Source organism: Phyllosticta citribraziliensis, assembly GCF_038025025.1.
Source record: "Phyllosticta citribraziliensis strain CPC 17464 chromosome Unknown J3D65scaffold_2, whole genome shotgun sequence".
NCBI classification, from domain to species: Eukaryota; Fungi; Ascomycota; class Dothideomycetes; order Botryosphaeriales; family Phyllostictaceae; genus Phyllosticta; species Phyllosticta citribraziliensis.
The window spans coordinates 551246-575823 of record NW_027117339.1 but is presented as its reverse complement, the minus strand read 5'-3'; the positions used below and the strand labels follow the sequence as shown (position 1 = coordinate 575823).

General features: G+C 56.3%; 5 protein-coding genes across 5 annotated transcripts; 2 read left to right on the top strand and 3 right to left on the bottom strand.

Moving 5' to 3' along the window:
- Nucleotides 1-7739: 7739 nt before the first annotated feature.
- Nucleotides 7740-9912, bottom strand: J3D65DRAFT_201415 (uncharacterized protein). Its single transcript, XM_066794416.1, has 2 exons — nt 9618-9912; nt 7740-9556 (listed from the first exon to the last, which is right to left on the bottom strand). Exon 2 carries the CDS (start codon nt 9518-9520, stop codon nt 7895-7897), a length of 1626 nt encoding a protein of 541 aa, XP_066658419.1. The 5' UTR covers nt 9521-9556; nt 9618-9912; the 3' UTR covers nt 7740-7894.
- A 3990-nt stretch (nt 9913-13902) lies between these two features.
- J3D65DRAFT_612685 (Alpha/Beta hydrolase protein) lies at nt 13903-15485 on the bottom strand. The gene has a single exon (XM_066799049.1). The coding sequence runs from the start codon at nt 15106-15108 to the stop codon at nt 13987-13989; it is 1122 nt and encodes a 373-aa protein (XP_066658418.1). The 5' UTR covers nt 15109-15485; the 3' UTR covers nt 13903-13986.
- A 3188-nt stretch (nt 15486-18673) lies between these two features.
- J3D65DRAFT_612678 (adenylosuccinate synthetase-like protein) lies at nt 18674-20386 on the top strand. The gene is made up of 3 exons (XM_066799048.1): nt 18674-19364; nt 19422-19584; nt 19673-20386. Exons 1-3 carry the CDS (start codon nt 18801-18803, stop codon nt 20209-20211), a joined length of 1266 nt encoding a protein of 421 aa, XP_066658417.1. The 5' UTR covers nt 18674-18800; the 3' UTR covers nt 20212-20386.
- On the bottom strand, nt 20387-21525 carry J3D65DRAFT_612675 (uncharacterized protein). The gene is made up of 2 exons (XM_066799047.1): nt 20988-21525; nt 20387-20887 (listed from the first exon to the last, which is right to left on the bottom strand). Exons 1-2 carry the CDS (start codon nt 21243-21245, stop codon nt 20462-20464), a joined length of 684 nt encoding a protein of 227 aa, XP_066658416.1. The 5' UTR covers nt 21246-21525; the 3' UTR covers nt 20387-20461.
- Nucleotides 21526-21583: 58 nt separating this feature from the next.
- On the top strand, nt 21584-22745 carry J3D65DRAFT_599915 (uncharacterized protein; the record flags this gene model as incomplete). The annotated part of the gene is made up of 3 exons (XM_066797939.1): nt 21584-21622; nt 21741-22147; nt 22199-22745. The coding sequence occupies 3 exons, from the start codon at nt 21584-21586 to the stop codon at nt 22743-22745; spliced, it is 993 nt and encodes a 330-aa protein (XP_066658415.1).
- Between the last annotated feature and the right edge of the window lie 1833 nt (nt 22746-24578).

The following is a 24578-nucleotide window of genomic DNA, read 5'->3' as shown; positions in this document are numbered from 1 at the left end:
CAAAATCCTGGGTGGGTGGGTCTCAGTGCGCCGAAACAGCCTCCGGGCGTCGTCGGCAGCTGGGGGATTACAATACAATTCTTACTTCTTTTGCTGCCTTTGCTCTGTGACTTGGTAATTTGATGTTCTGTGACTTCTAACATAGCACTTCCATTTCCAACTGCCTGTTTTGCCAATGTCTCTTGACCACACGATTGAATCAGAGCATCTTTTTGGCCGACCTCACTTGGCATCCTTCGCCCGGGCGCGCGTCGCGTGTCTGTTGTCTGGTACTAGTACGGTCAGTGTTATTCCTGCACTGACATACTTCAAGGTCCGTTCCGCCTTTGCACTCGCAGAATCTGAAGCACCGCTGACATGCTGACGTCGCCCAGGACCATCACCACCCTCGATCCGCCTACCTGCTGTTCACACTATTTGCCGTCCCTCTACCTGCTCCACTTGGACGGCTGTAGTTTTATCCCGCAGGACGACTCTACCCACCAAAAGCTTTCTCCGAAACGCAGCTCTTCAATTGCAACCAGACCGCACTTCTGGCGGTACACGCGCAGACTTGACCAACACGATGCGAAAACGCAGTCAGCTCCAGAGCCAACATAACAACCCAGCATCGTCGCTGGTGAGCACTTGGCTTTTCTTTCTTGGTCATTTAGTTTGCTCTTCCTTCCAGTTCTTTCTCTCAAGAAGCGACAGTCGGCTCTACGTAGCATCGATTGGGCACAGTACTATCAGTCATCGGTGGAAACCTTCAGCACGTTCGAAGCATTCGCACGTGAACCGGGTATCCTCGTGCTCAGGAAGCATTAACGTGCAAACTTGACCACCTCGTGCCTCTTCATGCAAGGTCGACCATGTGGACTGGAAATGTCAGCCGTCACACGAAACGCATTGACACCAACTCTTCCTATCACGATCTTGACTAGCGCCCTGAGCGTAGTATATCAACTTGCGAAAGTACGTTCTTCGACTCGAAATCCTCATCCAGGAAAGCTCTGCGCAAAGAGACAGCACACTTCAACGCACTTTGTTGTGCCTACTAGCATCTATCATGAACACTCTTTGGCTTGGATGGTTGTTCGCACACCTGACGAACTTCGAGCAATCGCTTGAGGACAAGGAAAGTGGAAACAAGGGCTGCTGGTCAGTGTTGCCAAACAATGCGGAATTGTTCCTGGTGCCGATTCTGCCGCTTTCCATCATCTGCTGACTATGTAGGCTTTCGAAAAGACAATATCTCAAGCAAGGAAGCCACTAGCCACTTCGAAATCCCCCGACATCAACAAAATGCGTGCTTTCTTCCTGGTAGACACCGCAAAAAAGCAGTTGAATTCTCGGTTGTCATAAATTCTTTCAGGGAGATCAGGCTTCCGATGAGATTGAAAATTGAGAAGTGCTGCTGAACCATCTTTTATATCCACAGATTCCTAGTACAGGGCTCTTTACGAGCTTGAAAGACACCATCACATGTGCAGCATTTCAGCTGCCAAACCTGGGCCGAATCACAAGGAAAGTCGCTTGTTGGAGCCTGAACCGCACAGATCTTTCCCTCAGGGTATAAAGCTGAAGCACTTCCCTCCTCCGTGGCAGTAATCAGCCGACTTGGATCTAGGACATGGTTCCCAGTCATTTCCCATCAACGAGTGCCGGGAAACTATGAGTACCTACTTCATTTGGTTGTATTTCTTCCTTGGCCCGAGCAGGGCAGCAAGTTCGCGAACTTTGTGGACAAGTGATGAGGAACCGCGTCCTCAAATGGCAAAGAGCTTCAACGCTCTGCAAAGACAACGATCGAAGACCGAGACAGTGTCGCAAATGTCGGCCGCCAGACTTCGATCAACTAGTCGCCATCGTCGAAGGCTTCAGGCCGATATTCCAACGTCAGAAGAAAATCCCCACCACACAGCAGTACATTTTGCCTTCTGCGTGGGCATTTTCCACATAGCTTCAAGACCTTTATAGTTGAGTAGAGACGAGCAAGATTGCGAAGTCTCTGCTTTATACCGCGTCCCCAGAGGCCAAAGCTCCTCCATGCGCCACCCGAGCGAATCGAGAGCCTCTCAGGCACGCAGCCAGATGTTGAAAGCGCCAGTCGCGCGGGACTCCCCCAATCTCAGGGGAAACACGCCGTTGACGCTTCTGACCCGCGAGTTGCAGATATAAAAACCACACCATTCAACTCCTCCTCAGCAGCACAAAGTGAACCAAGGATCTTGGGTGGAGAAAGAATACTCAAAGGCGGAAAAGAAACTTGGTGCTCTTTCTCTCCCCTTTTCATCCTTCAATCTGAGTGGATCTATTCCGAGTGCAAACTCAGAAAAGATTTAGACCATGGTGATGATGAAGCACGGCAACACTGAATGGCAGCGAGCTCCAACATTACGCCGCTCCATGCGAGTCTCATTTTCCCAACATCTGGAATTTCTTTCGTCGCGGGGTTTCCGACCCACAGTGCGTCCTTGCCACTTGTCGAGCCCAAGCTGAATCGCAGACTGTTGACTCCTCATCTTGTCCACCAAGTTGTTTTCCACATACACTTTATACCGACCGAACAGCCGCCTAAGAAGCAGTCACGTGCGTCCTCACATCACCGCCAACCCAAGTCGTTCTTCTTAGTTATAAAAGCGCAGACTTCTCTGCCCAAAACAGCAACATCAAGTCCGCGCCGCTCAGGAAGACGGTTGACGGGACCGCAGGTGCAGTGAATCCCCACTCCTGGAGGTTGCTTTTGGCAGACCAGTCTAGAGGGATCCTACTTTGGAGATTTCTTTCTCTTTTGTGTCTGGTTTTTGTTTTCACGGTCGTGGGGTTTTTGCATCATGTTCCCTTTGAGTCCTTGATGAGGGCGGTGTTCAGCTTCAGCAGATCGTGATGGCTGACTCTAACGTAGCTCGTGAATGGCGATAGCTCGAAAGAAGAGGAGCTCTTAGGATGAGTGGAGGGCCAGAAGGAAGTGAACCGAAAACCCAAAGGTCAATCGCAGTGGAACAACACGAAGGATCCCCGCAGTAGTCCTCTTTGTCGTATGCACAGCTTGCAGGCTCAGGCTTCGTCAGTGAAGCACGAACGCACAGCGCAACTCAGCCTTCTTTTATACACGCACCACGTCCAAGCCCCAGAAGCGTAGCACGCCGCCAGCAATGTGCTCAGAAATCAGCTGCCAAAGACGTACACAGTCACGACGAACGGCGCAAGACACGACGCGTGTACAATTCAGGGGCTCTCTTTCGACGTATAAATACCGCCCTCAGTCCCACATCTTCCGCTGTATAGTGCATCCAAAGGTATCGTCGTGTCTTGGTCAAGAATGAACGACAAAATGACTGGACGCCCTTGTCAATGTCTTCCAACCAAACGACTCTTTGCCCTTTGCTCTGGCGCTCACATTCACTTCTCCCCCAGATTCCAGAATTTGCTAACTTTCCAGAGAGCGATGGCGGCGAACGTCGTTTCCAAGTCAAAATACTCAGCATCTTCGTCACCGTCATCATCCACAGATGGTCGAATGGCGAGGAGACAGAGCGGCGAAAGTGTGTGAATATTCGGATGACCGCGCGAAAGAACGGACACCCAGCAAGCGATCCCTCAGGTAACGAAGACAGCTCCTCCCAAAGTCGATGGTTCCGAAGCAAATTATGAGAGGAGTCTTGCCCACCGACTGATTGAGGAGAGTTAAGCCGCGCCTCGGTCCTCTTCTTAAATACTCCTCCCCGTAGTCCGAACTTCATCTTCTGCAGCAAGCACCTGAAAGAGCGCCGTCGCGTGCTGGAAGCACATGCCCAGGCAGCTGCGCGAGGCTCCCTTCAGTCCACGCGGCAGGCTGATTGACGCACAGACGTCGCTTTTGGAGTATAAAAGGTGGCCTCTCTCCCTCCAGGAAAGCAAACTGTAAGCGGTGCGCTCGAGCATCCGGGAGATTCCAAGCCTTTGACGATTGGAAACCAAATGTACTGTCTGCGGCTTGGGTGTCTTCCATTTACCTCGCCAAACACTCCTTTCCTTTCTCTTTCTCCTCGCTCCCATCCCTCCCACAGAACAGCCCTCAATCCATCCACCACTTGCGACAATAAAGAAAGGCAACACCATCAAATCGCATCAACCATCACCACCCCCCCTGACACTGGTGGCTTCTTAAAACCCTTACTTAATTCGAAAACAGACAAAGAAAGTTTTTAACCGGTACAGAAAAGCCACCCCAATGGATCAATCTCGGCTAGGGTTTTCCGGCACCGCAGTGTACTGTCCATGCATCCTTCTTCAGTGGAAAGACGATGCCCTGGTCATGGAGAAAGACGTTGAGGAGTTGGAGTTGGTCTTTTATACCAGCCCGGATGCCATTTGGCTGAGACATCTGCGCATGCGGTAAGCGCGTGATCGGCAAGGCTGCAGCAGTGCGAGTACGACGCGAGCAGCACAAGCAAGACACCAACTCAAAGAAGACGTCCGCTGTCGGCGCGCAGCCATGTGAAGGCCGTCCCTCTCTGTCGCTCGCTCTCTTTGTCGCATAAGTACCACCGCCCTCCCTCCTCTCCCACGGCGGCAGTAAGACAGAGCAAGAGCTCCAAGCACAAAAGTCGACATAGCAAGGGACTCCGGGCTCGGAACCGCAGCCGTTCCGGACTTCTGGCGTCTCGCTTTGTTTTTGCTTACTTGCACAAAGCGACAAATTCCATTGCACTGGTGTCCATTGGCCGCTGCTACAGCACTGACTTATGGTAGCACATTACATTACCCGACGACGACGAGCACCACCATCGGCACCATCACCACCAAAAAACAGAAAAAGATACAAGCAACTAGGAAAGGAAAGCGGGCTAGTAGAAGAAAACAAGCGCGTGGTATCTAGCGAATGAATGGTGGGTATGTGAGAACGGGGAACATGATGTAAAACGAACAAACGAGAGAAAAGAGTGCGTGTCGACGCAGTATCTGTGTGGGGCGGAAAAAGGAGACAGATGGAGTGAAAAGGAAGTAAGGTGGTGGTGGTGGTGGTGGTGCAATGGGGATGACGCGGAAAAGTGTCGTCCCGTATCGTGTGGTGAACCTGGTATTATCGCATGCAAGTTGCAAGCAAGCAAGCACCAACGCAAAACTCAACGTATCCACAGCTCAGCGGAGCTCCATCCATCCACACAAAAAACAAACAAGAAAAAAAGCCAAAAGTATGTGCGCAGGACAAGCCAAACCAGGAGACAATTCAACTCCACCACCCCAACGCTTCCAACCCAACCCAACCCGTCCCAATCCTTACTTTACTTTGTTTATCCACGGACCCAAAGGTCCAAACGCCCAAACGATTCGACGCCCCCCTTGCATACGTATTACCACCACCGTACGACACTCTCACTCAATGCCCCACCGACGCCGCGGCGGTGCCCGCGCTGGCGCTACTCCCCTTCCGCCAGAAGCGGCCGCGTCCCCATTTACTCTGCTTGACGGGACCGCCCTCCTTGCCAGCGCCGAGACTGCCCTCGTCCGGCTCCTTCACCTCGCCGCCCAACTCGCCCGCACTGACAGGGCCGACCTCGAAGAGCGCGCCGTCGCGGCCCATCTTGACGAAGGGCATAGGCTTGGAGTCGGCGGCGTCGCCCTTGTTCTTTGGCGGCGGACCCGAGAAGCGCAAGAAGTCGGCCATCTCGGTCAGGACGCCGCGGTCGTCGTCGACGAGGCGCGCGTCGCGCGGCGGGTGCTGGCTGCGCTTTGTCGCCGTCGTGGCCGACGTGGGCGGACGGCGGAGCGGCGAGCCGGGCGTGCCGTTGGAGTCGAAGCGCGAGTGGTGGTTGAGTGTGGAGAAGGACGGTACGGTCTGGGTTGAGTAGGAGGATGAGGGTGGCGGGTTGAGGGATTGGGTTTGCGACAGCGTCGCTTGGTGTTGGTAGTGGCGCTGGTTGCGCTTGCCGTTGGCCGAGGCGGGCGTCGCGGCGTTGCCGGATCGGATGGCGCTAAGCGTGTCGTTGCTGAGAAAGAAGGGCTCCGTCTTGGTGTTATCCGCCAAGTGCGGTGGCGGGGGCTCGCTGGCAAGAAAGTCGGCCAGAGACTGCTCTTCCGAGTGTGCAGGCTTCTTGGGCGTGCTGTGATTGGGTAGTGCAGTGACGTCGGTGTCATCTTCATCAAACTCTTCATCGTCGTCGGGGATGGCATATGGGTCAAGCCTCTTCTGAGGCCGATTGCGCCTCATCGCGGGCCCGGGTTCGGAGAATTCGCCCAGGAAAGATTGCGACTCACCAGAAAAGGCGGGCTGCGATGTGGGAATGGGAGGAAGTAGACCACTGCGCGAGTCGGTCGTCTGATGCGACTCTGAGAGGGACGGAACTGTGCTGGCGTACATTTCCAATTGGTCCGAATCCATGGTATCGCGGAAAGGTGCAACCGTGCGTGGAATGCGATGTTCTCCTGGTGGTGCTGGTGGGCCCTGGCGGATGAGGTCAATAAGGTCGTTGTCAATGTGCGATGGTCCAGCAGCGCTGCGGGGTTCCAGGTTGGACTTTTTGTGGCTGCTGCGCGGCGGCATGCTTTCTTTGCTTTCCCTGGATTTGCTTTCCCTGGAAAATGGCGAGGCAGGCCCAGAGCCGTTTGCAGAGCTCTTGCTTGACTTGGAAAAGATGTTGCCCGTGGTCGAGGTCGGCGTGCGAGTCGTGGTCTCAGACACGGAGCGGTTCGACAGCGTTGTGTCGATGGGTTTCATCCGCGGCCCGCTTGGAGTTGTTGACATGAGAAAGTCGCGCAAGTCAAAGGTCGGATCCGTCTGCACTCGTGGCTCCCTCGGTAACTGCTTTAGGCGTGAGAAAACTTTGGCTCCTTCGTTGACGGGTATGGGACGGCGGGTTTTGGCTTCCTTGTCGTTGTCGTCGGATGCACGACGGCCCGGGAGACTTACACTTCCTTTCTTGCTGGATGCGACCGACGAATTGGAACGGCCAGGGACCCAAGGCGGCTTTTGATCGATTATTCGAGGAAATACGGTGACCTTGGCAGGGGCGGCCGCGGTTCCTGCCTGCTTCTGGGCCTCGGCCGTCGCTCGTTCGGCTGCAGGTTTCGCGCTCACTTCGCGCATGCGCTCAGGGGTCAGCGTGTAGTACACAGTGTCGGCTTGTGCAATCTGGGCGTCGAATTCCCGCGTGCGATCGTCCTCGGACAAGCGAGTGGGTTTGCCGCGCTGCCGCCCAAAGACAATGCTGGATTCTGACCCGCGTGATTGGTGGTAGGTTGATGTTCCAGACGAAGAAACCGACGAGACTCGCTGCAGGGCTGCACGCTCGACGCCCTGATCCGAGCCTGAAGGGACCCGGTTGCGGCTCCTCGAGCTCTCTTGAGACTTTCGGGGAGCGCTTTCACGGGTGTGAGACGACGTACCAGACAGCGACGGTGGCTTTGGAGAGTTTTGGAATCCAGGCGCGGAGCTCGTCGCAGGGCGAGCGTTGGCCATTTGGGGTCCACTGCCCTCGCGCAAGCATTCCCCAGGTTGCTTGGAAGACGAGGAGCCCGCATCAACGGCCTTGGTCACTTTTCCTTCCGATACATTACCCATGGGCAAGCTTGCAACAGGCTGCATGCCATTTAAATTTTCCTTTTGAGCCTGCTCCTCCATTTCGCCGCTTGGAGGGAGTGGTGATGGTGGAGCAGCCAAGGCCAGATCCGAGGTTTTGGCCAAACCAATTACCTGGCTATCCGCCGATCCATTCCGCAGGTGCGACTTGTTCTGTTCCGGCGCGTCGAAAAAGATGCTCTTTTCTGGGACACTCTCCGTGCGGCATTTCGAACCCTTCTTCTCCGACACGGTTGTTGACTTGTCAGGCCTGTCCTTGCCGTCCGAGACGTTTGACCGACTGCTTCTAGACGACAGCCCTTTGATCGATCCTGTCCAATCACGTTAGCCATGAAGCGATCTCGCGTAAGTCTACTTGCCATTGGATTCCATTGCGGCGGTTCTGCCCTCTGGACCCTTGATGGGCGACTGGTCACGAAACAGACTTTTTGGAGTTCCAACGGGCGGCGAGGGAAATGAGGCCTGCAAGGTGCTGTAGGTCGAAATGTGAAGCGGTGCGGGTTTGACGCTGTGCCGACGCCTGCGTTCCTTTTCTTTTTGTTCCCTCGACGCTTGCTTCCTGTCAGAAGCCACTTGGTCCTGGGAATCTGACGCTGACTCGGCTGGGGTGACGAATGGACTGGGTGAGCTATCAGCAGTCTCTGGCGCCGGTTGCTTCTCCTGCGCCTTTGCGAGAGCTTCTTTTTCAATGGCTTTCAATTGCAATGACGGCATGGAGCTGCACCGGGATCGCAACAGGGATGCCGACTGACCGCGGCCAGGGGTGAATAGCCAGCTCGTAGGGCGAGTTAAAACCGCACTACGCTTTTGGCTTTCCCTGCCGGCATCCTCCAAAAATCTCTTGGCGACCCCCGACTCAGGCAAGTCGGCCTGCCGGGGTTTGTCGTCGCCGTCTGGCTCCTTGACCGTGGCGCCTGCAGTCGAGTCAGGCTGTGCCTTTTCCGTCTCCTCTGTTAATGCGGTCGCGCCTGGTGCGTCTTGCGCGTTACCCGTACTATATCGGCGGTAACCGTGGAAGCTTTGGAACAGGGACGAATGCGACGAGCTGCGACCGGACCCTGGCGACGCGAGGGGGTGGTTGTGGGAGCGAAGGGCCTTTTTCCAGGTCCTCCACAGGCGTCCCAAGGCCGAGTTGAGCGCAACCTTTTCCATGTCGTGCTCGTGAACAATGACCCTCTCCGTTGCAGCTTCGTCTGCATTTCCGGCATTTGAGCGTTTTCTCTTGCTTCGCACCCGCGTAAACGCCGCTTGACCAGCAACTACAAGCGTCTGTTCGGCAACGTATTCGACAACGGACGTGAGGAAAATGGCAGCAGCCCAGGACACGAGGTTGCGCTCGTGAGGCAGGCCTTGATCAAGATCGACATTCATGTCTTGGTCTTCGGCGAGAAAGCGCTCCTCGTCCTCATCCTCGAGCTCACCGAGCCGCGTGTACACCATGATGCGCAGCCGAGTGCGCGTAAAGACGGCATCCAAACCAAACTCGGAGCCATCATGTCCCTCTGGAAATTCCTCGTCTTCGTCCCCCGCCAACAAGCCGGACAACTCATCGTCAGCCGTGGACATGGCCTCTCGGGCCAGCCGCGGCTTCAAGACATCTAAGATGGCCGGCCTTATTGCGGTGATACTGGGCGAACGCGCCGTGCCCAGGACCGAATAAATCAACGCATCGAGAAAGGAATTGAGCAGCGATAGCGCTTCTTCGGACACGCGCGCCGATTCGGCAGGCACAGCGTCGGCGGTGGGCCCCAGTTCGTCAATGACTTTGGCATTCTGATGGTCGGTCACAATCTGCGACGCGGCGGCGACGGCGACGTATGCGGGCGGCGGTTCGCGCGGGGCGGGGACGAGCAAGGAGGCGGCTGAGGAGGGAGAGAGGATGGACTGCTGGTCGCTACTGACGCTGCCCGGACGACTGGAGCGCAAGGAGGCGCGCTCGCTGTCTCCTTGGCGGTCCCGAGTCGCGTGTCGGTACATGGCGTTGGCGAGGAATGCTATACGGGTCTCAGGAAGCTTGATTGAAGGTCAGCCCGGTGGTAGGGCTCAGACAACAGCGCGACGGCTGGCGACTCACCAATGGCAGGCCGAGGGAGAGCTGAAGGTTGCGACTTCGCCGTCGCACAGTTGTAGGGAATTTGCGAGGCCGGTGGTCAATCGGAGGGTCGAAGGCGAGCGAATGACGGCGTTGATGCTATGCAAACGAGCTGAGCTACGACGACATGGCTCATGGGCGACAGCAACAACGGACGTCTTCTTGTCGAGAGAACGGAATCGAAGAATAGCCAAAGATGCGCAGCTGGTCAGGAGCTCGGGAGCGGCGAGCAATTTGAGGCGAGGGGCAGCCAAAGGGTCTTTGCGGAGTAGTGCAATCCCCGTGTCGATCAGGTGCAATGGCAGATTAGAGCCGGCGAAGAGTGTGGATGCGCGTGGGGGCGAAAGACGGGCAAAAGTATTGGAGAAAAAGCGAGGACGGAGAGAAGACGAGAGACTGGCGGTGGGCGGTGGAGCGGGTTGTGTTGCAGAGTGGTTGGTGTTGTGTTGGCGGTGGTGGGAGATGTGTTGCGGTGCGACGTGAAGCAGCGGAGAGGGCGCGCGTGGCCGACGCCGTCCAGTGCCTCTCCGTTAAATTAAGCCGCTGGGCTGGGGTGGGCCGGCGGACACCAAGGTCCCTTGGGGTGAACATGTCGCAGAAAAGGTGTTTATGGCTTTTGCAAAGGGATCAAGACAAAGCCGTCGCGCCACACCACACGGTGCCCACGGCTGCCTCCACGTGGCTCGCTCACCTCACGGCGCCCTCTGCGTCGTCGACCGTACTGTTGCGACATGTAAATCCCCAAATACAAGCCTACCCCTGCCGGCTTGCCGTCGAACCAGAGGGAAGCTAGATGGAGATGGACATGGCAACCTTGTCTGCCCGTGGATCCTCAGCTCGGACTGCACTGCGATGCGATGCGATGCGATGCGACGGACTGACAGCTCGGAACGACAAGCGCACGACGACGACGACGACGACGGCAAGACATGGCATGGCTGCTGGGTCCGGGTTTTCGTTAGACACGCAGGCGGGACGAAATGGTCCAAAAATGGGCCAATCAAGGCGAAGGCGTCGGCGTCGGCGTCGTCTTCTGGAAACGCAATTATCCTGGCTCGCCCTGCACTCCAGGTCCCATCAGCCCTGCCCGTCACCACCTACAGTACTATCTACATACCTACATGTACCTACGCGACGGCTGGACGGCACCCGACTGGCCCGCTTCATCAAGTCCCCTCGGTTTCGCATTTCCCGAGCCAATTCAGCAGTCCAGCCCGTCCTCTACCGTACTCTACAGCGCAGTACAGTACAGTGCCTGAGGTAGCTGTGGCTCCGCTCCACCGTCAGCCTTTCCCGCCTACCCGCCCTGCGACAGACGTCACGTCGTCACGACTGAGACAGTCTCTCGCCTCTTCAGTTCCCGTCGCTGCGCTTGCCAAGGAAGCGCTCCAGGCCCAGGGGCTGACAGAACTGTGGTACCTTTCTGCTAGCCCAGCGATAGACCCGTCTCCAACCCACCACACCACCATCGACCAAACGTCAACCAAACAAACGTCGTCCACACACCAACCCCAGCTGACTCGCCGCCGTCCGACATCTCATTTCATTTCGTGTCGCAAACTTTCGCAACGCTCCATCGATCGTCCCACCCTTCCTTATGCTTATCACCAAGCCACGTGCTCGCAAGCTTAAGTACAGATACTCGAACCACGGCACTCTACTCGCCCACCGCTACGTATCGCCGTACTGCAATTTCGCCGCCATCTCGGCGCGTCGCCCGCTGCCGTGGTAAACTTTGAGTCGACTGATGTGCTCTGCTGGAACGGGGCGGATCACGGAAAATGTCGAGCTTCGACGACGGCTTTTTGCTTCTTTCGCTTCTCGCCGACATGTGGCGCCGCCCATGCTTCTCGTTGACCGTTTGTTGCTTTTTGCGCTGCTGCCACTGCCGCCGGGAAAATCGCCTTTGCTTTTTCCTCGGGTGCTGCCTATATTCCTTTTCTCCCCTGCTGAACCTAGCTAGCAACCCCTCCCCTCGCCGTCGCCCCCTCGTTTTGCTTGTTTGCCCGCTTGCCCCACCAGAAGAGGCAGACCCCAGGAGAGTTGCTGAACGGACCAGGTACCCCTACCCCTGCGTCCGATCCATGCCTCGAGCAACCGCTCATCGACAACCGCAACCCCTTGCCAATGCGCCTCCGCCCTCGTCGACTCCAAGGCTTGGCTTCGCCTCGCCCTCGAATTCAATGCACGCATTGAGACAGCACCGACATCCTGTTGCACGAGGCCAGCCAGCCACGACAACTTGACACGGCTGACGTCTTGACGCCTGTCTGTCCGTCTGCCCAAGGCGCTCTCGTCCTACAGAGCCCCCACCGCTACCTGACTACCTACCTACCTGCGTTTCTCGCGCTCTAATTTCTGTCTCTGTGTCCTACCATGCGTGCATGCTGTCGGCGGCGGCCTTGTGTTGCTGGTTCGTGTTGCTCGCTCGCACGACGTCCGATGGCGAGAGTCCATGTCTGAGGCGTTTGGCACGAGCACGAGCATGGCCACAATGGCATTGTACTGACATTGAAAGAAAGAGGCAGCCAGAGGCTGAGAGTGACAGCCGCCGCTTGCGCGTGCTCAACGTCTCAGGCCTGTCTTGACTGTGTTTTGGACACGAAGATGTCTGATGATTCTTGTCGAAGATGAGTGGCTTCAATGGCTTCGTCGGGCGGTACTGATGGCGTCGATGGTGTTGCGATATGGATGGGCTTTGCTCTGTCTGCCTGTCAGTCAGTCTTTGGTCTTGACCATCCACCGACCGGTCAGTCTAGTTTCTTCTATAGGCGTGACATAAACACAAATATCTTCAATACTACCTGCATCCTTGCTTCTATTGAGAGGCCATCAAATGACAGGCGCCTCTCTTTTCGGCTTCCTGTCTCGATAATTTGGAGGTTTCCTTGCTCCAGGGCTTTCTACCTGTCACTTTCGTTTTGAACATGCCACTGCAGCATAGACTACAGCTGACGTCTACAAGCACATGGTGGACTTACGAGTAAGGCAAGCCAAGCATACGTAGAGCACTATCAAACCACCACTACAGCGCCAGGTAGCGTAGACGCCCACAGCCAACACTACCCGCCAGTCACCACAGTGCAACCCCCCAACCCCAACCAACACGTCCGTCCCAAAACGGCCAAGCCTCCCATCCGGCAGGCGCAACATCAATCACCCATCTGATCGCCGCGCTCCCCCACCGTCCCCGCAACCCCGTGCGTCCCTCCCGCCGAGCTAAAACCCGCCTCTAACCCGCATGCGGCCAACTTCCAACGACGCAGCCCCAAATCTCGAATTGCGCGCCAATCAGCGGGCGAGCGCAAAGGGGACTGTGCGCCGCGGGCGGTAGAGAGGCAGTGGCATGCGCCCGTTGGAATGGGAGGGCCAATCAGTGGGCGAGCGCCTGCGGGACAGTGCGCTGAGGGCGGGAGGCGTAGGCCTGTTTTGTCCAACTTCCAACAGCGTGGCCAGAAATGTCGAATGCCCGGCCAATCAACGAGCCAGCGCGATGGGGACTGTGCGCTGCGTGACAGGAGGGTAGTCCCAATCGGTCAACTTCCAACGCAGCGTGAGGAATCTCGAATCGGGGGGCCAATCAGTGGGCGAGCGCATAGGGGACTGTGCGCTGAGGGTCCGAGAGAGGGTGCCCGCGCCCGGGCAGGTGGTAAGGCCGGGGGTGCGGTTCTAGGTACTCTGCCATCATGGCAAGCTCCGTGCCCTTCGTTGAGACTTGTCCGGTTATCTCTGCCACCCAGCGCATCGCTGACACTTCAACATTGAAGACACGACATGATATCAACAATGCTAAGGCACGAAGACCATAGCACGTCTTACGGCCAGACAAGAGAAAGATGACGCTCAATCAGAGCACGGAAAAGGGCCTCACGGTACTTGTCGGTCACCCACTGACCCATCACTCCCCAGTCCCGACGTCACGCCCCGCCAAAAGCAATATAAAGCACCTTCTCCTCCCGTCCCTCTCGACCACATTTCGTCTCGCCAAACCTACTCCTCTGCCTCCATAACCCCAGCTCTCAAAGACCGCGTCTACAGCCCTCTGCCATCCCACGCCGTGCCCGCTTCGACGTATCACTTCTTTGTTCGGAGTTGGGCGGAAATCTGGATCGCTCGTCCCTTTCGCATATGGTAGGATGTCCTTTGGTACATGTGAGTGAGTAGCACTTCAAAGGGCTGTCTCTAGTTGAAGTAGCTTACTTCCTACAGTCTCTGAGAGCGCATAAAAGTCTTTCAAGATTTCATTTTGTTCAAGTGCCATCCATGGCTATCCACAAGTGCCGCCCAAGACTTATCCACGCACCTACACAGGGTATGTATCATACAAGCAGCAGCAGCGAGCATCCAAACGCTACCGCCCCCTCAAAATGGCATCCGTCAAGATTCGGGTGCCCCGCATCATGTCCACCGGCACCGCTTCCCCCGGCGCCATCTTCAAGTACTTGGGAACGTCCAGCGCGTCCATCATCCCCTGCCACGCATGGCTGGCGCCCTGCTCGACCTCGACCTCAACCACCGCGCCATCCGCCCGCGCCCTCGCCGCAAACCGCAGCGCGTCGTCCACCAGCACCTCGTCGCCGCCACACGAGACGTACGTGCGCGGCGGCAGCACGGCATCCCACGCCGGGCGCTGCGCGCCATCGCCCCACACGGCGGGATCCAGCGCGCCGCCAAAGTCCAACTGGCCGGCGGCGGCCGCGCGCCCGCCCTCGCCGCCGACGTACACGTCCGTCGCGAAGTCCAGCGCCTCCTTGATCAGCGTGTCGCGGTGGCGGTTGCGCTCGAAGCTGGCGCCGCCATTGAGCAGGCTGAGCCACGGCGCGACGAGGAACAGGCCGCCGCCGGGCCGCGGCTGCGTGAGCCGCGTGCGCAGCAGCAGCGCCAGCGCGATGTGTGCGCCCGCCGACTCGCCGTAGATGGCCAGCTTGGCCGCCGGGATGCGCAGCTTGTGCAGCAGGTACGTGTAGGCGGCTTCGGCCTCGTCGATGGGCGCCGGGAAGCGCGTCTCGGGTGCGAGCGAGTAGTCGAGGCTGAAGATGGAGATGGTGAGGGGAGCGGGCTCGGCGACGGCCGTGGCCGTTGATGCTGTGGAGGTGCTGCTGGTTGAGGCGTGTTTCCTTTCTTTGCTGGTTGGGGGGCTGCTGCTGGTGCCGCGTTCGTTGGCGAGCTCGGCCATGCGCAGCATGGTGACGGCGTTCATGGTCGGCTCGCCGACTACGAAGGCGCCACCGTGAAGCACGAAGAAGATCAGGTCGCTGTCGGCGGGTTCGGGTGTGCCGCGGACGATCCACATGCCGGCGAAATGCGGCGTTTGGACCGGGACGCAGGGTCGTGGTGTGAGGGAGCAGAATCGGGGAGAGTCGAGGATGGTAGAGGCGGGCATGCGGAAGAGGGCGCGTGTAGTGGAGATGGGAAGATTGGCGGTACCTCTGCTTGAGTTAGCAGTGTTTACAAGTAGTAGGAGAGGAGGCATTCGACTCACGCCCGTGCAAATGACCGCCAGCAGTCAGTCAGGAAAGAAGGTGGCCTGTCTGGATTCGACCTTGTGAATATCCGGAAGAACAGCCAGCAGAGGAACCGCCATGGTATTGACATGAAGAAGATGAAGGTGAGAGCAATGTCCTTGAATGGCACCCGAGCGTAGTTTGGGTTGGGCTCAAGCAAGCCTTCTTTTTCCGAGAGTGGCATGACTCTTTGTGAGTCTCGTGGCGAGCTTCGACGGTATTGATGTGATGGGGCCATGGTGGTCCAGTGTTGGCTTTAAGTGGAGGCGCTGGTGTTGCTTGTGGAGGAGCTGGTGGTGACCCGAGAGGAGTGCCGAGCTTCCCAGGTCCGAATTGGTAGTGATTCTGGAGCGAGAAGCACGGTCGAGAGCGGCAAGGTGTCCATGATAAGGACTGACAGCCCGGCGGTGGATATTTGGGTGAGTGGGGTCGACGAGGGAGGTCGAGGGAGCATTTTCGTCGAGGCTCGTGCAGAGAGCGCACGAGGGCAGGTGGGCAACTGCAGCTGCAGCTGATATTGCGGGATGACGTGCCCGCATCGCCGTCGCGTAACGTCCATGGCCGCGAGGCGGGCGGTGAGGGCTGCGCGCTTCAGGGACAGCGTCAACGCATTGTCGCAGACATGCTCGTGGCGCCGAAAGAATACGAACTCCGCTCGAGGCGTCCTTTTCCCCGTCAGCTCATCTACCTACCTTACATTATCATCAACTGCTCCCTCCAGTCACCGCCACGCCCTCTCTCTCGCAACTTGGCTTGCCGCCCACCGCGCAGCGCATACAGCCTACGTACCATGCCGCTCGTGATAACGGCCCATGCCGTGTGCCGCGACTGAAAAAACCTTTGCAGAAAGCTTTCGGGAAAGTGACACGGCGCCGGCCTTGCACATGTCGGCGGCCTTTGCCGACTGCAATCCCACACCGACAGCCTTTGCACTGCCAGCCCCAGGGGCATTGCTCCAACAAATGTCAGACCACTCTAATTCGAGTTTCCCGCCGACGCGGTTGACGCTTCCAAGCCTGTTGTTGTAGGAGCATGGGTATATTCCTGACCAGCCCCTCGGAAATGGCCTTGGCTCCAGACTCCTCGTGACGACCATGCAAAGTCGATCATTGCCCTTATTCATCCGCCAGCTTGGGTTATGAGGGGATCAGATCTCGATATCTCCAGCATGACGGGGTCCCCGCGCAGAGCTTGGAAGCCTCTTCCGTAATCCTTACTGGCCCGTGGACCATCGGCTCGCAAGACAGGTACTGACTCAAACAACCTCCAAGTAGCATTCTTCTGTCGTGCTCCAACGTATTTTCTGCTAGCGCCGTAGCAACTGCAGTAGCTCGAGAGCAAACAATCCCTCGATTGGCCCTGAATGGAGGAGCTCCGCAGCATTCTTTTTCCGCAGAGCTTGGCAGGCATCTGGCTTGATGACCTACTTGTATGCCTGATTTGCACATCAAAAGCCTGAACAGCATCGGCCGAGCGAAAATTGAAGCGCATAGTACTGGACTGTAGACAACCTTGGCACTGTGGCGCTAAATGATTATGGTTGCACAAGTCGGATGTTTCAATAAGCAAACTGGAGGGAGCCGGATGCCGAGAGAGTCGCATCTTGGAGATTCCCGACGATTGATTCCTTTCCACTACCTTGAAGAATGGGGCTTTATTGACTGCACGTACCCGCAGGAGAGCCATTGATCCGGCCATTCGGCAGGATTCTCTCGGGTTGGCTTGTATAAATGGACTCGGCCGGCCGGCAAGAGGACTCGATGTTGATGCTGCCGTTACATTGATGTCTCTCTCCGGCGGGTGGCTGCATTCCAAATACGTTGTGGAAGGGAATAGTCCATCGTCGGAAAACGTTGGTCATGCTTTGTAAAGTGTAGTGGCTTCAGATCCGACAATGCTCTTGATCCTGAAGTAGATTGAATTCAATGGCTCGGCCAAATGGTACTTCGGGCGTGGTCATCCGACAAGTCCAGCGTGAATTTACCACGGGATCCTCATGAAACCACAGCGCCCCTGGATAGAACCTTGTTTTTGTTGCATCCTGCGCCTACAGAATTTTTTGAGTGTCTATTTTGAAAGACTGAATCGGTGTAGAGCGACGATCAAGGCTGCTATACATCTTGTGGAGCCTGTCTAGACTGTAATCTAGCGCACAGCGCCTCATTGGTGCCCTTCCTTGCGCTACGCCGTCAGTCGACTCTACTATTACTTCTAGTCAGTCAGTCTGCACTCAGATATCACTCCTTACAGAGGACTTGGGTCAAAGAAGACCGAAAGGGAGACAAGGCCTCGCGTAGAACTCTTGAATTTCACGCTTCTCGTTCCCGAACCAGATACCGGGCTGCTGGGCAAGAGCACTTCTCCCGACTCGCTTGTTAAACCGGGTCAATGGCAGACCAAGAGCGGGAGATCTGCCCGTATCGCTCCCGCAGCCGCCTTGCATTGGTCTGGTTTGATCGAAGATATTCTGCCCACGCCAAGATGCTTCGACCATCGACCAACAGCCAGTCAATCAATGGAGCAGCCGTTGGGAGATGATCGCACAATCAAGGAGAACAGATAGAACGCAGCATGATAGTCGAGTAAGGAGAGTGAACGGCGTGAGCCGATGGACACGCCGCCACCATTTGCATTGCTGGCTGTGGTGCCACGGCCACAACGTTGGGGGTTGCTAACGAGTTGGCAAGGCAAGGTCCAGGTGGTTTTGTTGCCACGGTCTGGTCGGATGACAGTAATTCTCGAATACTGGCCCAGGTAAACAGATGACACCAGCCGCGGCGCATCTGTCGGATCGTTCCTGTCTACAGACCCCGAAGAGATTCGGCAAGGCGGGATAACATGGAGCAATGTGGCCTGGCTGATCAGGAATTGAAAAAGCCGCTTGCGATGCACAGTGTGTGAGCCATTGGAGCGCCCTTGGCTGCATATTCCAGATGGTCTCAGCGCGCATAGGTCGCGGCGGCGCCTTCGAATGCGTTGCGCGGTAAGCCAGCGTTCATAGCTTCAGCCTCTTCCCAGGTCCAGGAAATGTGCTCAAAGGTCTTAAATTCGACGTGGAGGAGCATGAAAAGGAGCTCGGCGAACGACGGGAGATGGCTCGCAGAAGCAGAAAAGTCGAGAAGCGGTACTGGCCCGGCAGGGAAAACTGCGCCAACGTTGTAGGCAGTCAAACCATTTGTCTGCAGGCAAATTTTTTCAACGGCCACAACAGTCTTTCGTTATACGAGCCGCATCATTGGATCTCCCTTGCTGGTTCCGCAGGCGACGTGGTGGTGCGAGGGACAAAGGCGTGGCATGAGGAAACGTGGAGCCGCCGCAAGCAGGCGCGTGGGGTCGCGAGGGGCTGCTTCCGTCAGGGGTCGAGATGGATTCGATGTCCTTTCAATAAACGACATGGCCTCTGGTCGACTTTGCGCGGTTGACGGGGACGATGTCTGTCGTCATCAGGAGAAGCAAGAAATTGGTTGCCCCGGACTCGGCACGGCGGTGGGGACAGATCCCCCACCAAAACTTCGCCGCCGTCTGCCAGCCCGAGTTTGACTCTACGCTGCTCTTTGGCACGCGTCGCCGCCCTCTACCCACGCCGCTCTTCCGCCATTGCGGCTTTCACTCCTTGCTTTCTCTTGCTTCCCCGCTCCTCTCTGGTCGCGTCCTCTCCACCATGACCACCACCGTCGTCTGCGGCGCTCAGTGGGGCGATGAGGGCAAAGGCAAGCTCGTCGACATCCTTTGCTCCAGCGCCCAGCTCTGCTGCCGTGCCCAGGGCGGCAACAACGCTGGCCACACCATCGTCGCCAATGGAAACACGTACGATTTCCACATTCTGCCCTCTGGCCTCGTCAACCCCTCCTGCGTCAACCTGATTGGCAGCGGCTGCGTGGTCCACGTCCCGTCCTTCTTCAAGGAGCTCGAGGCTCTGGCCAAGCACGGTCTCGATTACTCGGATCGCATCTTCGTCAGCGACAGGGCTCATGTCGTCTTCGACTTGCATCAAAAGGTTGACGGGCTTGAAGAGGTGGAACTGGGAAATGCGCTCATCGGCACCACAAAGAAGGGCATCGGCCCAACCTACAGCACCAAGATGACGCGCAGCGGCGTGAGGGTATGCGATCTGTTCGATCAAGAGCAGCTTGCCGGCAAGATCCGCAGGCTCGCCGACGCATACAAGAAGCGCTTTGGCGACCTCCTACAGTACGACGTTGAGGAGGAGATTGCGCGCTACAAGGTCTGAGGGAGACAATCTTTGGCGGAGGAAGAGAGGGCAGCAGCTAATTCCCTATAGGACCTCAGCGAGAAGCTGAAGCCGTTTGTCATCGACCAAGTTCCGCTGCTCAAGTCGGCCAAGGAGCAAAAGTCTGCCATTCTGGTCGAGGGTGCTAATGCGCTCATGCTGGACATTGACGCTGGAAGCTATCCTTTCGTGACCTCGTCCAACACTGGTCTCGGTGAGTCATTTCTGAGAGCCCCGCTGAATACCCGTCTTGAAGATGGGTTTCGCGCACCAATCACGTTGCGCTGATATTATGGGTCAAGGCGGTGTCCTCACCGGCCTTTCTCTGGGCTGGCGGGCGATCCGCGAAGTCATCGGCGTCGTCAAAGCCTACACCACGCGCGTCGGAAGCGGACCTTTCCCCACCGAACAATTCAATGCGGAAGGCGAGAAGCTGCAGTCGGTTGGCCGTGAGTTTGGCGTCACGACCGGCCGCAAGCGCCGCTGCGGATGGCTCGACCTGGTCGTCGTTCGGTACTCGCACGACAACAACGACTACACCTCGCTCAACCTGACCAAGCTGGACGTCCTCGACGACTTTGACACCCTCAAGGTCGCTGTGTCATACGAATACCAGGGTGTTGAGCTCGAGAGCTTCCCGGCCAACCTGGACGTTCTGGACAAGGTTGACGTCAAGTACCAAGAGTTCCCTGGCTGGAAGACGCCGACGACGGGCGCCAAGACGTGGAACGACCTTCCCGCCAACGCGCAAAAGTACATTCAGTTCATCGAGGAATTCGTCGGCGTCCCGGTCAAGTACATTGGCACGGGCCCCGGCCGCGAGAGCATGATTGTCCGGTAAGAACGTGTACAGATGACGGTCAATAACGAATCGAGGTAGGATCGAATCGATGGGGGAACAAATGGGGGCGGCTTTTTCTGTCAATGAATTCTACGAAAGAAGACACTGCGCGCAAGCCGCACACATACCTACCTATACCCATCAACCCGGTTGGGGCTCCGTATAGAATAGAATAGATCAGTACAATGGTCGCTTCGACATGGTCTCCCGCTTTGCCCGACTCCGCCCAGAGGACTCAAACGGCTTGGAGTCAAATGTGTGCACGTCGCGCGACCATCTTCGCTGTCGCGTGCCGTCTGTCTTGTGCCGTCGTCGGTGACAGCCAGGCTCTTTCCCGTCTTGGAATCGCTCCGGACCCTCCCGATCTCGTTCCGTCCCGGCCGCCTCCGTCTCGGCACCTGCATTGCACCCGCATCGCCACTGCGAGCAGTGTTTCATCGACGTCTACCGAGATGTCTCTCGTCTTCCAAAGCGCAGGAATAGGTGCCCTACTCGTACGTTGTAGGAAAATGGGCCGAACGGGAGGAAAGACAATAAATTGGCAGTAAACCCACAGGCCATGGAGACTCGACTCGACTTCCGGTGGGCCTGCATCATTCATTTGCGGTGTGGATGGGGCTCCAAGCTCGTGGGCTTGCGAGACCTTGAGAGTGGTCCATGATGTTTGGTCGCACAGGTAAGTATCTATCCTTCTGTCATAGTTTCTTGAGATTCCTGTGCTTCGGTCAAGCATCAGGTCTTCACGCCTGTGATAGTAGGAGAAGCTGAATCTTCAGGTGCCAAACAAGCCCACGCAATAAGATTCGAGCAAGAGCAGCAGCTTTGATTCTCCACGATAGTACGACTCTTGTTTGCCATTTGCGCTCCACGTCAAGAGTGTCCGCTGCAAAACAGCAGCCTTGTGCTTCTGACCCCGCAGGCATTCGTGTTTGTCCCACCACTTGTGGCACAGGGTCCCGCTGTGCTCTTTGCTGCACCTTTCCTCGGCGCTGCCCATCCGATTCTGCCTTGGTTTGGCTCTCTTGCTTGGGCATCTCTCCTGGTCGATCTTGAAAGTTGCCAACGCTCCACGTATCTTGTCGGTACTCTGATGGCTTCAGTGACAGCCGACGACAATGCCTCGCGCCGGCGCAAGCCCGTTACTCCTGACAAAGCACTGGAACAGCATGCATTTGATCCGACACCTCATCATTGAGGCTTCCACGGTTGCTTACGTTCCACGAGTAAGCTGCGCCAGGGCACAGGTCGATTGGTACGATCTGCCAACCGGCCATAAAGACCCTGCTGCGAGATCAAAGTTACGAATGTCGAATCTTCCGATTCTCGTCTGCCTTACGGTGCTTTCAGAGTGGTGCCACGCGCTGCATCGACCATGCCCGTCTTTGAGATACATACTGGTACTTCAGCATACGTATGTTGCATACGTATGATGCGGAATTAGAAAGTCTTACTAACACGACGATAGTCAACCCCGTGGGTGGTTAGACAGCCTCTTTTCTACCCACTCAGTTATTTTCTGATCGAGTTAGCGATCCAAAATTTCTACTGCTGCGCCATTGGGGGATTTAACGACGAGCTTTTACATGCCCTTCGATTGCGATACGGGCTATCTGTCCGTGTCTTACGCCTCAAGCTTCTACACTTCCGGCAACAGTACAGTCTCTTCAACTACCTCGTTCACTTTGGTGCAACAAGCCAAGACATGTTTGAAAAGTGGAAAAGGTGAAGCTGTATCGTGTTGGCCATTTGGCACATCAGCCCTCCAGGCGGACGCGCTCTCTGGTGGGGGCTATTACTCCCCAGGATTTTTCTGTCCTAATGGCTGGACGACGGCGTGTGCAAGCGTTGCAAGCGGCATCTCGTACTCGACGTACTCGATGTTTTCATTCGGATTTTCCGTGCGACCAGGGGATACTGTTGCTGGGTGCTGTCCGTTGTAAGTACAGATGAGTAGATCTTGAGATATCCTGACCTCTTTCCTCTACAGCGGATTCGATTGCTCGACTACAAGTAGCCTCCACGAAATTCAAGGCTGCGTCAGAACCGAGATATCAATACCCGCAACTCTGTTGGACTGTAGTGTTCCTAGTACCCCAATTTCTCGAAACCCTGGCGACCTTACGACCTCCCAAGCCCCAATGATCCAAATCAATTGGAACTCAAAGGACCTCGAGTCATACTCCAAGTCCAGGAATCCCGCTCCGGTCAGAATAAGCAACAGCAGCCAGGGGCTCAGCTCAACAACTAAAATAGCAATCAGCGTCATTGTTCCTATCGTCTCACTGATGCTTCTCATAGGTTCAGTCCTATGGTTCCTTCGCCGCCGAAAAGCGCGTCTCCTTCGCGCACGACCCCAGAAGCAAGAGTGCTCGGACCTGGATAAAGACCAGGGAAACTTTCATGTAACAGAGCTTCCACATGAAGGATCGGCTATGATGGAACTTCCACAGCCATCTATGGAATTGCACGATCCACATTCTGAACATTTCTTGCGGGCGCAGAGGTGTACTACTGAGCTCCCGGGAAGAGATTAACGAGCTGCTTTCTCGTACTCCAAGTCCGTCACAGTGACTGCAAAACTTGACGTGCTTGCCTCTCGTACCATTTTCAGTGGTCAGCGTTGCTTGGTCGGCTGCAGTCTAGACATGTTATCGCCTTGTGAGCTTCATGTTTTTCAATTGTGGAATCGATTCACCTCTTGTTCTACAGCGCGCTCTCTCGAACCTCCGTCTTCCACATACTCAGCTTGCCAATTCTGGAAGTCCAAGGTTGAACATGCTTTTTGCGCCAAAGTCCGCCCCCTGTGTGACAACCTCCCGCACGTCTTCTGCCAATGTCTCGGTGGGGGTCTAGCACGAGCAGGGGTTCGTTGGCGTCACCGGCCACGTACATCAGGTCAGCCTGCAAAAGAGGAGTCCCTGTGTCAGCGGTCTTTGGCTGCCTTGAGCTCAAACCCGTCGCTATGTCTTCTGAGGAGGGATTCCGCCTCGTCAATTACCGTGGAAGGCAGTACCTTGTCCTTGCCGACCGCGGCCAGTCGCTCCTCTCACGCTTCAGAGCGAGATCTGCGGTCAGAATCGATCTGCTGGCTAGCCAACTCACGTTCTACAAACGTCAAAAACGTGGGATAACCAAACTCCTGCGCTGCGCCAAGTCGCCGTACGATGATTCAGGTCGTGGAAAGAGGTTCCGCTGGATGTTCTTGTGGATTAACATCCGCAAGAACGCTCCCTGCGACTGTGTCCAGCTCGTCGACTCACGGAACAAGTTGCCGTCTTAATCCAAAATGGCAGATTGAAAGGTTTGATTCATCATCGACACAAGTGCACATGTCGTTGATTGAATCGCTGACCCTCGTCAGACCGACAAGACAGGCTGAGCAGCCTGACGACTTCAGAAAAAAAACGCTGGAATACCGGTACCATCTTCCCGTCCTCTTCTGTCCGAAATCGGCTGGAAATCGGTAGTCGTTTAAGCCCGACAAAGTCTTGGCAATTCCGCTGCCTTCTCTGTGTGGTAGAAGCCTGTCGATACACCGATTCACTCTCGCACTCGAACATCTCGCACTCTGCTACGATTCGGGAGGTGCCGAAAAGACAGTATCACGACTTCGCTTTGTATCATTTCGCAGGTCTTCCAGCTGCTATGGACGTCGAAGCTCCTGACCTTCTCGTCGCCAAACACCCGGACGGCTTCTGGAAGACGATGGGAAAGCCAAAGGATTGTCACAGAACTTACTCCAAAGGCGACTGGAATCCTTTGCCCGGTCTACTGCAAGTTTCCCGCTTGCCCTGCAGCACCGTCGCCCTTTGTGTGCTTCTGTTGCATTATTCCGGCCTGGAATCTTCTGGACCCTGTTGGCTGTCGCTATCTTTGGAGTAGCGGAGCAGCAAAGCTGCGGAGGGCACGTCCATGCCCCGTCGTCGGGCGGTGCTTCTTGTTTTCTACTAATGGACACTGCTTCGGCTGGCACGCCGTCAAGCAAGCGGGTTATGTCAGCTGCCTCAACTCTGTGCAAAGAAGTCTTTCAGGCTGTGCTTCATCTTGTTACCTGACCAGGACTGGCAAGCTCTTCAGCTCGCCGCAGTGTCCTTTTCAACTCCGAGGTCTCTTTCGCAGGAAGCAAGCACGACCACTGCGACTGTGACAGAAGCGCTTTTCCTCGAGGCCTTTTTTCCGCAACCTGGTGTTACTTCAACTTCGCCTTCCATGTCGCAATGTGCGCGGACGGCTGTATTGATGGCATACCATGTAGCGCTGGGTCAGTGTTTCTCTGAGGATGGCAAGAGTCGAGGATTGCGGCTTACATGCGCTGCAGCCAGTTCGCCACTCGTCCTCGAAAGTCTTTCCGCATGGCTCATCTCGCT